The 15,047-nt window shown below is 38.1% G+C and overlaps 1 protein-coding gene across 1 annotated transcript; it reads left to right on the top strand.

Moving 5' to 3' along the window:
• Positions 1 to 1,543: 1,543 nt before the first annotated feature.
• Positions 1,544 to 2,956, top strand: LOC138870574 (uncharacterized). Its single transcript, XM_070148393.1, has 4 exons — positions 1,544 to 1,779; positions 1,878 to 2,107; positions 2,379 to 2,518; positions 2,627 to 2,956. The coding sequence occupies exons 1-4, from the start codon at positions 1,544 to 1,546 to the stop codon at positions 2,954 to 2,956; spliced, it is 936 nt and encodes a 311-aa protein (XP_070004494.1).
• Positions 2,957 to 15,047: the final 12,091 nt, after the last annotated feature.

Below are 15,047 nucleotides of genomic sequence, written 5' to 3'. Positions count from 1 at the left end.
TGAAGAGCTGGTAGTAAATATAGATCAATTGAAGAACAAGGAATTAGTTGAGGAAATCACTAACGAAACAGGAAATCCTAGGAGTGGAGAGCGGGTTCTAACTATAATTGAAAGAGATCAGATGGCAAATTCAGCTGGTGTTCAATATGAGAATGTTCATGAGAAAGGTCTATATCAATCAGTGATGCCTACCACCAAAGCGTCTACTAGATTGATGAATCAAACCAATGGAATAGTAAACTCTGGAAATATTGCTTCAGTAACCCTTAGTCTGGGAGATGTGTATAGCTTGCAGTTTAAAGCAATCCAAGAAACAATTATGATGCAGAAACAATAAAGAAAGGTAGAGGAAATGCAATGCAATTAGCTACAAAGAAAATGAATGATCTAGGTTTATTAGCTAGAAAGCCATTCAGTGTTATGAGTGGAATCCTTTCCAAAGGTATTTTGATCAATAAAAGGGGTTAAAGGGAATTGGGAACGATAGCTAAAAGTCATGAACCAAATTTCTTAGCCATTTAGGAAGTTGAGAATGCACAAGGTGAAGAGGAAGAATTGGGGGAATATATTGAACAGGAATCAACGACTGCTAAATTAAAACAAGCAGCAAGAGATGGTGACATATCTCCAAGAAGTGTAGACAACAAGAAATCATCAACAAAACAAACAAATAGGTAGAAAAATGATATTAAAGACAGTGTACCTTCAAGGGTGCAACCAAAGAGGAGTGTGATCACTACTTCCAAATAATCTAACGGATAATGCTCTAGTACGGAATGTGAGGTTGATTAATACTCAAAAAACATTCAATAGGTTATTAAACCTATATAGAAAGTACAATTTTTATTTAATTGGACTAATGAAACCTTGGCAAGACATTAGCAAATTGGAGGAATATAGGCAAAAGTTGGGAATTCATGCTTCTTATGAAAATTTAAATGGGAAAATTTGGGGTTTTATAGATGAGTATATTGATGTAGACATTGTGATGAGCATGGAACAACAAATGACATTGAAGTTATTTCACAAAAATTCGAACAAGGAGATTTATGTGACTCTGGTATATACTAAGTGCGATGCCATAGAAAGAATTGAACTATGGGATTCAGTGTATGACTTAGCAACATATATGGAATCCCCATGGGTAGTTGGAGTGGATTTTAATGTGGTTGTATCGGAGGAAGAGAAGTATGGGGAAGACCAGCGTACTTGAATGAAGTAAAAGATTTTGGACATTGTTTTGATACATGTGCATTGTATGATCTTGGCTTCAAAGGGAGTTTGCATACTTGGTGGAATGGAAGGTCAAACGTAGATTGTATACTCAAAAGGATCGATAGATTCTTTGCAAATTAGGAATTCATGGATTTATTTCTAGCACTAGAAGTAGAACATCTCATCAAATATGGATCAGATATGCTCCTCTCCTATTGTCATGCAACATCAACACTGTCCAAGTAAAGAAACCTTTTAAGTTTCTTAATTTTAGGATAAAAATTAGACATTTCTAAAGGTGATTAGAGAAAATTGGACTACTAATATAATGGGAAATCCCTTCATCATCATTCAAAACAAGAGGAAGAAGGTTAAGTTAGCTCTGACAGCCTGGAGTAAGGAAATATTTGGTGACATTTTCAAACAAATAGCATCATTAGAAGATGTCATAAAGGTTCATGAGATTGAGTTTGAGCTAAATCCAACTGTGCAGAATAGAGAAAAATTGCATAAAGTGGAGGCAAACATTACATTATTCTATCATTTGGAGAAAGAATTCTGGAGGTAAAAGGCTGGGATGCAATGGTTTCAAGATGGAGACAAAAATACAAAATTTATTCATGCTCATGTAAAGGAGAAAGGAAAAGACTTCAACTATCTAGGATCCTAGATAACAATGGGAATTGGCTTGACTCCCAACAAGATATGGAAAGGGAGGCAATGGAGTTTTTTCAAACTCAATTCTCAGAAGAAAGACTTCCTACCAATTTTGACGATATACAACATGTTCCTAAAATGGTGTCAAATGAACAAAATGTGTTACTGTGGCTAGAACCAACCTTAGAGGAGGTAAAAGCAACAAATTTTGGATTGAATGGAGATAATGCAAGCGGTCCAGATGGATTCACATGATAGTTTTATCAAGCAAGCCGGGATATCATTGGAGAAGATGTACTTCAAATTGTGAAAGCTTTCTTTTGTGGAGCAGAATTGCCCAAATTAATTACTCATACAAACCTGGTCTTACTCCCTAAGAAGAAGAATGTGGCAATATTTCAGATATGAGACCAATTAGTTTGAGCAACTTTTCAAATAAGATCATCCCAAGAGTTGTTCATGAGAGGTTAGTTGAACTGCTTCCTACTCTTATTTCTCCTAATCAGGATGGTTTGTAAAGGGCAGAAGTATTGTGAAGAATATACTACTTACTCAAGAGATTATTTCAGATATAAGGCTAAGGGGAAAGCCATCCAATGTAGTGATAAAATTAGACATGGTAAAGGCTTATGATAGAGTTTCTTGGGTGTTTTTGACCAAGGTGTTGAGGCAAATGATATTTGGAGACATATTCATAGATATAATAGTTAGACTTGTTTCAAACAACTGGTATTCTGTGTTATTAACTGGGTAGGCAAATGATTTTTTCAAATCTACAAGGGGTGTCAAGCAAGATGGTCCTTTATCGCGTACATTATTCATATTGGAAGCTGGAGTATTAGGGAGAGCATTAGATGATTTATTTGATAATCTGGACATTATTGGATTTGCCATGCCAAAGTGGGGTCACAATATCAATTACCTATCATATGCAGATGATATTATTATCTTTTGCTCTTCACATTATGGAGCAGTCCAGCTTGTTATGAATGTCTTGGAGGAATATGAAGCTGCTTTTGGGCAGAAAATTAATAAGGAAAAGTCTTCCTTTTATATGCACGAAAAAGCACTACAGATGAAGTGAATTCAGTACACTTGACCATACAATTTTTGAGACACTCCTTCCCTTTTACAGCGCAATAGAGTGATACTAGTCAGTTAGGAGTTAGACTAAGAATGTCATTGGTCGTCTATTGATGCAGGGCTTTACCTGCTAGTTGTACTATAACAACCATCTATTTCGTATTTCATATTCTGTATTTCATATCTCTTATATTGTTGGTATTTTATTATGCATTTTTATGGTACTAATATATCGGCTCCTGTTGCTTTTTTTGAGCCGAGGGTCTCCTGGAAACAGCCTCTCCACCCTTCGGGGTAGGTGTAAGGTCTGCGTACATATTACCCTCCCCAGACCCCACTTGTGGGATTATACTGAGTCGTCGTCGTCGTTGTTATTGTTGTTGTTGTTGTTGTTGTTGTCCTTCCCTTTTACCTATCTAGGATGCCCAAATTTTTATAGTAGAAGAAGGAAGGATCTCTATAAAATCATCCTATTCAAAGTACAGGAGAGAATATCAACATGGAAAGGCAAGATTTTATCAATAGGGGCAAGGCAGTTTTGATTGCATATGTCCTAGAGAGCATGCCAATTCACCTCCTCTCAGTATTGAATCCTCCAGTGTAGATCAAATAATTACACAAAATGTTCGAAAGATTCTTTTGGAGCAACTCAGGTAATGCAAAGGAAAAACACTGGGTTTCTTGGGATACTTTGTGTCTTCCTAAGGATGAAGGGGGTTTGTTTTAGATCAATGCATGATGTATCCAAAGCATTATTTGCAAAAATATGGTGGAACTTTAGAACCAAAAATTCCCTATAGAGTGCCTTCATGAGAAATAAATACTGCAAAAAGATTATGAAGTGGTTGTGCCATAGAGAAGGGGTTCTCAAGCGTGGAAAAAGATGATTCAAATGAGAGAAGAAGTTAAACATCAATTTTGGTGGAAATTGAAGAGTGGCGACTCATGGTTTTGGTTTGATAATTGGATTGGATTGGGATCTCTATATCACGCTTCTGGTTCTGACCATTGGTGTGATGAATCTTATAAATCTGTTAGTGAGATGATAGAAAATGGAACATGGAATGAGGCTCTATTGAGAGAACTACTGCCTGGGAAGACAACAGATCACATAATGAACTATATCTCACCTCCATCTGATTACTCAATGAGAGATAAACCATGGTGGATGCTGGAAAGTAAAGAAAGATTCTCAGTGAAATCAGCTTGGCATTATGTAAGGAAAAGGAGGACAAAAAGCAAGTTGTATTTTTTTTTGAGTGAAAGGGATGTCTTTTAAAATCAACTTCTTCATGTGGAGAATATGGAAGGCTAAATTACCACTATATGATTGGTTCTTAAGACTGGATTCCTAAGAACATCGAGATGTTGGTGTTGTAGACATCCAAAACAAGAAACATTGGCCCATGTATTCTTGACTTCTCTAGCTGCCAAACTTATGTGGAATTATTTTGGTGCTCCAGTAGGATTAAGAATAGAGGGGAAGCAATTAGTTCAAGTCATAAACGAGTTGTGGCTAAAAGGTGGGAATTTGAGTTTGAAGGCAGTATACCAGGCAATACCAGCAATGATAGAATGACATTTGTGGAAAAGAAGAAACTCTCGAAATCATGGAAAGAGTGTCTCATTTGATAGCTTGATATTCTAAATTTCAACAACAATTCACAGGTTTCTGAAAGTGAGAAAGGGAGTTACTTTTAACTGGCCAGACTTACATGAATAATTGCAAAATCATCTCCCAAAACTAAAGTGTACAAAGGTGTTATGGAAGATGCCTATAGATGGATGGATAAAGTGTAATATAGATGGTGCTTGCGGAGGAGATAATGGGGGAGCTTCATATGGTTTCTGCATTAGGAATGGTATAGGAGACCTCATATATGCACAGGCTGATTTAGTGCAGGAGGTAATTAATAACATTGCTGAAGCCTAAACGATCCTAGAAGCAGGCAGGTATATTGTTCAAATGCAATATCCTCTGTGTATAATTGAAACTGATTCTTTATTGATGAAGAAGGTATTGGATGAGGTATTGGAGCCACCTTGGAACATACCTAATCAGGTGGATGAAATTAAGTTACAGATGACTAAAGGAACTTTCCAGATTGAGCATTTGATAAGGCAAGGTAACAAGTTAGCTAATCATTTAGTTAACTTAACATTAGATCAGGAGCAGATGATACGAGTCAACTATTTTTGGGAATTGGAAATAGAGGGAAGGAAGATATTGAACGATGACAAGCTACAAATTCCATACTTAAGGGTAAGGACTGCCAAATGATAGTTGATATGAATAGAACATTGATGAACAAAATGGACAGTTTGCTATTGATGAGTGATAGAGATGTTGAGAAGAAGAATATTGAAAACAGGGGAGAAGAACAGACTCAAACTCCAACTCGAATCCTAAGGAAGGAGAGAAAAGATGTGTGTTATACTAATATGTTTGTTCATTGTGTAGGTATTTTGGAAGAGGATTGGACTTATGCATTGGCCAAACTTCATAGGGTGGTATTAGTATCTATGATTATCTATAGGTGTAAACTCTACTTAGGACAATCCAAAAACAATGACAACATATCAAGGAAAAGGCTAGTAAACAGCCCATGCACAATTACTCAATTACTAGTCTGGGCTCAATTACTGATTATAATGGGAGGACATGGGAAGAATGGCCATTCTAGGTATAATTGTCTGGACAAGGATATAGTTTTGAGGAGCATAATAGTCAAACTGTACAATTCCTACCAGATTTCAATGACCAAAGACACATGCGATGTCAGTCTTCTACCTAGCAAAAACAATGGTGATCAAGGGACTTCTGCCCATTACGCAGAACAAGAGAAAATGTATTGGAAGAAATCCTGAAAACACCTTAATTCTATATACCACAAGGAAAAAAATCATGGAAAGCTAGTCTTAAGTTGGTCCAGGTATGATGGCATATTTTTGTTACAAAGTACCTTATCAACCTATCTCTTTGAGGTTGAGACGTATGGCTTTGATGATTTCGAGTATAGTATCCATCAGAGGAAATCATTATAAAGTACAAACAGTGTGCCAAGGCATTAAATGAAGTTCATTGAAGATCAATATGTGAAGCAAAAATTCCCTAATGTGGCAACTATATCGAATGCCAGTTCCGAAATGCAGTGTTCCGTGACTCTACCTCAAGTTTGTTTAGGGTACTTAGCTCACTATGTACTATCAAGTGTTTGTATAGTACAACACTTTTATTATAGGCTCTATGTATTCTATCATGTTACTCACTTCATTGAGGGAATACCTCTAGACGCATATTATATTTTTCTTTATTATTATTTTATTAATAAAAACATCACTAGCCAACCTGCCAAGTGATATAAAGCAAACAAAACTCATATTAGATGATCAAAAGATAAAATTCTAATATAAATCAGACAAGCTATTGTAAAATTTCATAAACCAGTAAATAAAAATGGCTCTCTACTTTCTGAAGTTCAAACTTAACCTAATTTTGATAAAAAATACCATTTATATGCAGCTGGAAATTTCGGTCAAAATTGCCCTTTTGGAGGTTGTGCGGCAGCATATTTCTGTGTGCTATCCGCACAATTTTTTGTGAGGTCCGCACTTTGAAGTTGAGATTGACAGGAGGGACTTCTGTGGCCACACAATTCTGAATTTTGGCCGCATTTCTTCAAGTTCTGCGGATCGCACATTTCTGAGTGCGGACACACTCTGGACTTCTGCGCAATAATAGTGCGGTCTGCTCTTCTCAATGGACTTCAAGTTGAACTCTCTGATCTTCCTCTTCCGTAGCCGTACATCTATTGTGCGGCCCGCACATTGCAAAGTAACAGTATAAAAATTCCTTCACATTCTGTGGCCGCAGACAAAATTTTACAGTCCGCACTTTGACACTTTTTGCTTGCTTTTAGTCCTTGTCCAAAAATACTCCTTCTGTTGAATTTTATCACATTGGCTCATTTTCCAATATCCTACAAGAAAGTAGATTTTATCAACTTTGGGGAATACCTTTAAGCATTTTTTAGCTAAAACGAAAGTAAAATGGTGCAAATAAGTTGTAAAAATCCCTACTTATCAACTTCCCCATACTTAAGCTTTTGCTTGTCCTCAAGCAAATAAGGTAATTCCCACCTTCATAAGAAAAGAGCTATTTCAGCTAGCATAAGGTGAATCAAACACACACCAATTGAGACCAACAATTACCTACAACACTTATGAATTATCAACAAGGCAATGATTTGACTTTTTAAGTACAATAGTTGTAATGTGACACTAGAGCATTAAGAGTAGACTTTATTCATCAAGAAAGCTCTCTCTTTCATATAGGTCATTATGGATCCCAAACTCCTCCTCCTCTACTCTCTGTTAGCATATCTCACTTAAGCCTGTAGCACTCAATTCAAGGATTTGTGAAAAGTTCGCTCATCTCTCTTAAAAGAATCACAAGTACGACTCTAAGTACCATATGCCTGCCCTTCATGTAAATTGCCACTAATGTAAGTTCACTCGGCTTGAAATCACGTAGGGCTTTCTCGGAATGTAATGAAGGCTTAGTGGACAAGGTTAGGGAATGTTGGAATAGAAACTGGTTCATCTTTCCTTAAGCACTCCATTTTTCTCTTTTTGGCTCATGTTTTGCCGACTCATTGAGTCATTATCTTTTTTCTTAGGGGAACTAGAGAGATTTAACATCACTCATTCTCGGTCATGATGTTCATTTTCTCCTTCTTTGTTTCTCTATGATTTGCATCATTGCTTTTCTTTGAATTTCTTCGACTCTTAACTTTATACACTTCCTCTTTTGCATTTTTCTTTTGTTCATTCTTTCTTTTTCTTTGCCTTTCCTTTTCTTCATTTCTTCTCATTTTGTGCCCTTATACCACTTTCAAACTCCTCGTCTCTCGAACAAAGTTATGGTTTAGCCAATTACAAGAGTGTTAAGAAATCTAGGGTGCCAAGATAGGGTCACTACAAATGGGTAAATGCTTGTAAAGTGGATATCAAATAAGAAAGGTCTTAGGATCAAATGGGTTGACTAGGGATTGCAACATTGGTGGTACATGGACCATTTTAAGTCGTCCAAGGAGAGACTACATTCACTTCTCAAGCCAATCAAAACTTAGAATTTTGCCTAGAAACACATTCGGGGCAAGTTCTAGACCATTCACACGGGTACTTGGACTTGCAACAAAAATCTCACTTCTCACACAATTGTATTGTAAAAGAGGATAGAGTCGACGGCCCACAACAACCATATTCAAGATTGGAAATCAATAATTGTTCAACTAAACCGCTCGATGATTGCTCAAGTCAACACAAGAGTCTCAAGGTCACTAATTAGAGTTATTTCTTGCCAAGAACTTGTTTTTAACCACAAGGTCGTAATTAAATGCGTTGGTACCAAGTGAAGCATACTTGACCCTTTTTATTCATTAATACTACTATTTTTACCTAAATATAAAAAACAGACTCAATTCCTTAAGAAGGTTGTCACGCCATCCATCGTTGGGAAGAGCCACCCGGTTTACACAAGATCCACCTTTGGAATGAATCGTGGCATTAAGAAAAAAAAAAGCTTATTACTCACTTAAACATAAAAAGAAGCTACCAAATCAAACAGAAGATATTAAAGTAAATAAAAAGTTATACTACTAAGAAAAAAAACTAAATAAGCTATGAAATAAACCACTGAAAGTAAGACAAATGAATATACAAACCGAGGGGAATAGAATATATACATCAAAAAAGAAGGAGGAATATATACATAATGAAAGAGAGAATAAAGAAAAAGGAAAAAAAGAGTATTAAAGTTATTACATGCCAATGTCATATCAAACCAAGCAAAATAGACCACCCCCTAAATAAGAATAAGAACTGTCCTCAATGCTTAACAAAAATTAGAATAATGAAGGGTAGAGAACAAAGAGAACTCCCTATGTGGTCTTAGTGTGCATAGCATCATCAGCACCCTCGGGCTCCTCCAAATGGATCTAATCATCCTCCGGTGGGGGAATAACAGGATTGGTGAACATATAAAGCACCTCAACAGTGTGGACAGCAAGGTATGGCTCCTCAGACTGGCCAACTACTGCCTCTGAAATCTCAGGTACTGATGGTGTTGCTGGTGCTGACTCCATCAGCAGATCAAGTGGTGTATCCCAAATGGATGCTATCTTAGCCACTTTTTTTCTCAATTTATCCACTGATTTCTTCGAAGCCTAAGATTACCACATCTTTTTCACCTATTTTCCCAACTCCTAAATAGCTCCCCCATGTGCCACCAATGTATCCATGATGGCATTCTGATTTTGTAGGATCTTCTTCAATGTTTCCTCCACTGATAGAGGTACCTCTGATGTTGTTGGGCAGAAGACTGTGTTGCAACAACACTGGATATGTCAGACACCTTCGAAGTAGCTATCTGCATCCAGTTATTGAGACTTGCCAATGTCTGGGACACAGCATAGTGAGTGGATATGTGGATGAGGCAGGCACTAGTACTGATGCAGATGGTCTAGAAGATAGAGGTAGTGACATGTCAGTTATCTCGGTGGAAGGACCAACTGCAGTGGAAGGCATGGTAGCTGTAGAAGGCTCAACAACTGAATCTGTAACCACAATCGATGGCTCATCAGACTGGCCACCGGTGGCATTTTCCTTACACTTGAACTTTGGTTTTCCCGGACCTTGCAAAGAGTACCATGAGAAGGGCTTTTTGGCCCGCACCTTTGTATCAAAGCTCCTCATCTCCACCTTTGTATATGTAAGGTATTCTGTGAGGGTGTTGGTATATGGATAGGAGCTTTCTCATTTTTGTAAAACCACTGACATGATGGCACCAATATTGATTGGGTACCCGACCATGATAGATGCCACCAAAACTGCTCGGGAAAGTGGAAGATTGTTCTTATTCCGGCTCGGGTCTATTCGGCTGCACACAAAAGTTTGGCACCCTTTTTCTTAAAAATTGAGGGTGGACCATGCAATGGAAACCCCTATTGTGATCCACGACGGTGGTGGTCCTAGAACTGCCAAGATCTTTTCTAGCCAACGGCGGGCTGCATCACCCATTAAAAGATTCTACATGTACTGGACTACCTCTACCTCCTCGAATCCCATGTAAGTGTTCTGAGTGCATTGATCGAATATCACCTTCAAATTCCTCACTTTGCTCACTTTGTACCTTTCTTGATGTATGTGACATTGACATAAAATTCCCGTACCAAGTGCTCATTGGCATCCATAACACTCTAGGTGAACCACATCCACCACTTGCATTCTCTGAACTGCTTAAGGACATTTGGATTGTATTTATCCAAATCCTTCACTAAGAATTGCCGCTCAAGTGTGAGCAGTATCTAGGGCCACCATTGTCTGAACTTTATGAAGGATGCTAATCTCACAAATCTATCTTCCCATATCTCCTTCTTCTTCGACCACTCTAGGCCACCTACTCTAGTGTCACCTCCTCTACCACCATCAGGAACATCTTCATTGTCATCTACTATAACTGGGGCAGGGGGAGTGTGTGTAGAGAAGGTCTCGAAACGCTGGCTGCCGACATTTGAACCCTCAGAATAACTTGTTGTGGTGGAGGGTTCGTCGTGGAGTTGGTATCTCCTAGGGAATTATGATGGTTGGTACTGGGGCCTCAGGTTGTTCCCCCACTGAGTGACCCTCGGAGGTTTCTCTAGACGGGACATACAAGCTTGATCCTAAAGGCTCTGTGGCCCTATCTCTCCCCGTGGTTTTCTTTTTGGTTGATGCTTCTTTTGCACTCCCAAAGGTTGAGTACCCTTACCTCGATCTCGGGAGGGTTCACCACTCCCCTTACATGTATCACCTCTACCTCGTGATCGAATCATTGTCTGCAATACAAAGCACATAGGTCAGTTAAATTCTAGAAGCAGTTAATAGTTACAGGAAAAAAATAGTTCACAGAATTGAAAGTGTGAGCCGCACAATTTTATAGTGCGGTCGCACACTGAAGTGCGGACCGCGTAATATTGAGTGTGTCGATACCCAATTTATATATTTTAAATATGCATAAATACCTTCAAAATAGCATATACATGCATATATAAGCATGAACAAGGTTTTTATAATTTTTTCTCTAATTTTAAGGATTTAAAATTTTCCATGGTTAATACTTATGCCATGAAATATATTTTTCATGCATTTTTTATAATTGCATTTGGTATTTTTCAAGCTAAATAGCATATAATTGCAATATTAGCCCATTAATGTATTATTACGTTTTATATACGTAAAATTGGTCTCTTATATTTTTAAATGATGAATATCTATTTTAAATCATTTTGGTTCATAAAATTATTTTCCAGAAATTATTTATTATTTAATATAAATTAATATAAGGGAAAAGTGGCTATTTAAAAAATAGCAAGATTTTTGGCAATCCGCTAGGCAAGCGCCTAGGGCTAGTTTTTTATTAATAAAAGAAAGGAAAAATACAACAATTAGGAAAAGTACAAATAAGGGGGATACTAGCACCGATTTTATTACCCATATGCCTTGGCTATATATAATCACTCCTCTGCGCCTCACATTGCCTCATGATTGCAGCCTCATGTAGAGGATTCATGGTGTAGCTGCGGGCAAAAGTCTCACGAGGGCATATAATCTCATAGCCGTGTGGATATTTTTCCAAAGGCATAGGTGCAAGGCAACACAAACCAGGCTAAATCTTACCTCACTCATCCTATTGAGGCAAAGAAAAAGCCTCATCTTCTAGCAAGCATGTAAAAAATAGGAACTTGAAAGTACCAAGTACTCTATGATCGCCATAGAGTTTATAACACACTCTATGACACTAATACAAATGATGATGCTTTGAAAATGATAAGCTAAAACAACTTAAAAATTAGAGTCTTGCCCCTCATTTATCAAACTTGTGAGTTCTTCAATTTGAACTTCCTTAAAATCCTTTTTAATTGTCTTCAATTAATCTTCAAAATTCTTCATTTCTTCTTATCTATTGGACCTCGTAGATGTGGAGGTGGCAACCTCCTTTTGCTTTGCAGCTCTCATTGGTAGTTGACTGAGTGTTATTTCTTGAGTCACCTTCTTTTTTTCACTATTCTTTGGAGAGAAAACTCTGGTTGTAGCCGCCTCCTCCGGACAAGATTCAATTAATTCATCTTCTTTTGCTTCGTCGGAGTTGGCAACACGTAAGTTGGCCTCAAGCTTTTGATTAGCTTCATCTTGCATAACCATCCACAATGGTTCATGCCTCTTCAGTGTCTTTGCACTACATGGTTCATGTTTGTTTGTCACTGAAAATTTCTGCTTTAGTCCGGTTATTTTTGAGAATGATGAGTATGCACTTTTGTGTGGTTTTGGACTGCCCAAATCATCCAGCAACTTCCTGTCCTCCAACGAAATAACAGGTATATCAGTTACCATTACTACAACTCCGGTTATGTTTGCGTTATACTGTTGCTGCCCAGTCGTGTTTGATTGGACTGCTGCTGCCCAAGATTTGTGTTAACATCAGTTGCAGTTGTTGTATGCTGCTTCTGCCCAGATTGCATTGATGCTGCCTCACCAATCGACCTATCTTTGTTGTTATATTTCCCTTTATGTTGTTGCTTAGTGTTGGGAATGAAATCAGGAGCTTTGGATTTGATGGCCATTTCCTTTATATTTGATCTTACAATTTCGTTGTTGTTTCCAGTGGATATCATGAGTTGCTCAGAAACTCCTCCATACTCACCATAAGACTCTATAGATTGTGTAGGAACTTCAAAAACTAATTTGTTCAAAGTCACTAGTGGTTGTTTAAACATGTTGGTTTGCATTCCCATAGCTTCCTGGGTCTCTTTAATTATCTGTTCCACTTGTGGACTGGAGAAGTGCAAGGTTGGAGTAGTTGCGCTATGTGCTTGGCCGGTATTCAATGAGGCATTTAGGCGGCAATCGAAATTGTCGACTAAAGTATCAGTTCCTTGACGATTTTTTCCACGGGTAGAGCATGGAACAAGTTTCTTGTTCATCACATCTTCATTTAGGCTTATTGCATCAGTTCCGCCACCCTCATCAGTTGCAAGAATCTCAAACACATTTGAGCTGGGCACAATGTCAGTGTCCTTTCGTCAAAAACTTGTATTTTCCTGCCTTGGTGCTAAATTTGTAGCAGTTGTACCTGCTGTAGCTGATTTCTCCACTGGTTCATGACCTTCAACTGGTATATGCTTTTTACCTACTGGTGTTTCAATTAAATTAACAAGTGCAGCAGTAGAATTAGGATCCTCACCAATATGTCGATCCCTAAGAAATGAAATAGCAGTTGTTGGTGAGACAGATCGTGCACCTACTGCGAATGAAACAGTACCAAATTTAGAATCACCTAGAGCTACTTGTTGCACTAGAGTCTGCCCTTTTCCATCCACCACTGAGGCAACTCGATCAATCTCCTTACCAACCTGCACACCAACAAATCCAGTGGCATCAGATGAACCCACACCGATAGCTCGATCACTTATAATATTCAATACAAAAGTGTCAGCCAAGTTCGAAATAGTAGCAGTTGCAACAGTGGGAGCTGCAACAGCAGTAGCTGCAATCTCTTCACACTCCAATGCATCAATACCTCCTGCTACTATCACTGTATCATTGACATTCCCTCGAATTTTCAACACTCTATTTCTTGCTTCTTCAGCCATAGCTTGAGACAACCTAGTTAAGGCACGATCAACATGGACAATAGCCAAATTCTTTGAGATCCCTGACTTGTTGAGATCATCGTGGATATTAGCATCAGTTAACACTGCTTTTGGTCCAACTGTTCTTGCTGCCTCAATTACACCATGTAGTCATCTATTTTCATTAAGTATCTGTCTCAAATCTCCTTGAAATTTTTCCACAATCGTGGGATCATCAGCTTCCTCAATATCACCATTCAATCCACTATCCCGATTATTTGTCGAGATCGAACGACATGTATTTATATCATGACCTTGATGCTTACAACATGTGCAATACGGGGGCAGATTATCATAAATAAATTTCTGAAGATGCTCGATCACCTTACCAGATTTTTCATCCACAAATTTGATCCTCAAATCTGCGGCAGCTTACCTAAAATATCAAGCTCGACCTTGACCCTAGCTGTGCTAGGTCGTGACTTCTCTTGTGTTGCTTTATCTATTGCCAATGGCTTACCTGCTGTTGAAGCTATACACAACAATGATTGTTTTGCAAATAACATAGGAGGCAGGTTAGGAAACGATATCCACACAAAAGCTTTGGAGGTCTCCTCATTAGGATTGAAACTAATAGTCCATGGAAAAATTCGCATCTGTAATTCTTGTCCATTAACTGCTAAGTAATTAACAGATTTTGCAGCAGCAAGAACATAATCGTCATGTCTATCAAACCTGATCAAAACATGTCTTCTTGCAAGCCGTCCGACGAGGCAGCGACCTTGAGTTCCAAATTGTTTAGGCAGCAGTTTTCGAATATCTTGCATATCATATTGATCTTGTGAGAATTTAATCACCGAAGCTTGATGTAACCCTTCCTCTTTAGCATATTGATGTATTCCCTCCATTGTAAATTTGATTGTAGATTCACCATGGACGAACTCCACCTGTTTTAGCTCGATTTTTGCCGGAAACGGTCCAAATTGTTTGTTTTCCAGTAGCGATGCATATGTTGAGTTCCTCTCTCCCACATCCAAAGGCTGGGGAGAGGATGGAGAAGCCATGGGCAGCCTCAAAACCCCATTGATGTATAAGAAACAGAAGAAATCCAAAGAAGGCAGTAGCGCTCAAAATTTCTGGAAAAAATCCTGTGTGCTACAGTAGATCGCGAAATAAAATTTAAGATCTGGAAAAATTTGTTATGGATTTGAGGATGAAACCAACTGGGGATTGTTCTCTAAGAGAAGAGGGTTCTTTTGAGACCAAACTTGTGATCTTACCTTGCCGTATGCCGGAGTTATGGCCCGATGAATAGTGACGAAATTACTATTCACCTTCTTCATAGAGACCTTCTTGTTTAATAGAATCGCTTAGGAATAAAAAAATAGCCAGATTGACATTTCAATTACAGCCTAAATTGAA

This window comes from Nicotiana sylvestris, chromosome 6 (assembly GCF_000393655.2).
Source record: "Nicotiana sylvestris chromosome 6, ASM39365v2, whole genome shotgun sequence".
In the NCBI taxonomy this organism is placed as follows: domain Eukaryota; kingdom Viridiplantae; phylum Streptophyta; class Magnoliopsida; order Solanales; family Solanaceae; genus Nicotiana; species Nicotiana sylvestris.
Note: the sequence above shows the minus strand (reverse complement) of the source record. Positions and strands in the feature narration are given on the sequence as shown.

What these genes read in the sequence shown, in the direction of transcription:
- LOC138870574 (XM_070148393.1), top strand. Translation starts at nt 1,544, where the DNA reads ATGGGAAATCCCTTCATCATCATTCAAAACAAGAGGAAGAAGGTTAAG. An exon ending in GAATGGAGATAATGCAAGCG is followed by an intron (nt 2,108 to 2,378) that starts GTCCAGATGGAT and finishes TCTCCTAATCAG; the next exon opens with GATGGTTTGTAAAGGGCAGA. An exon ending in CTTATGATAGAGTTTCTTGG is followed by an intron (nt 2,519 to 2,626) that starts GTGTTTTTGACC and finishes TTAACTGGGTAG; the next exon opens with GCAAATGATTTTTTCAAATC.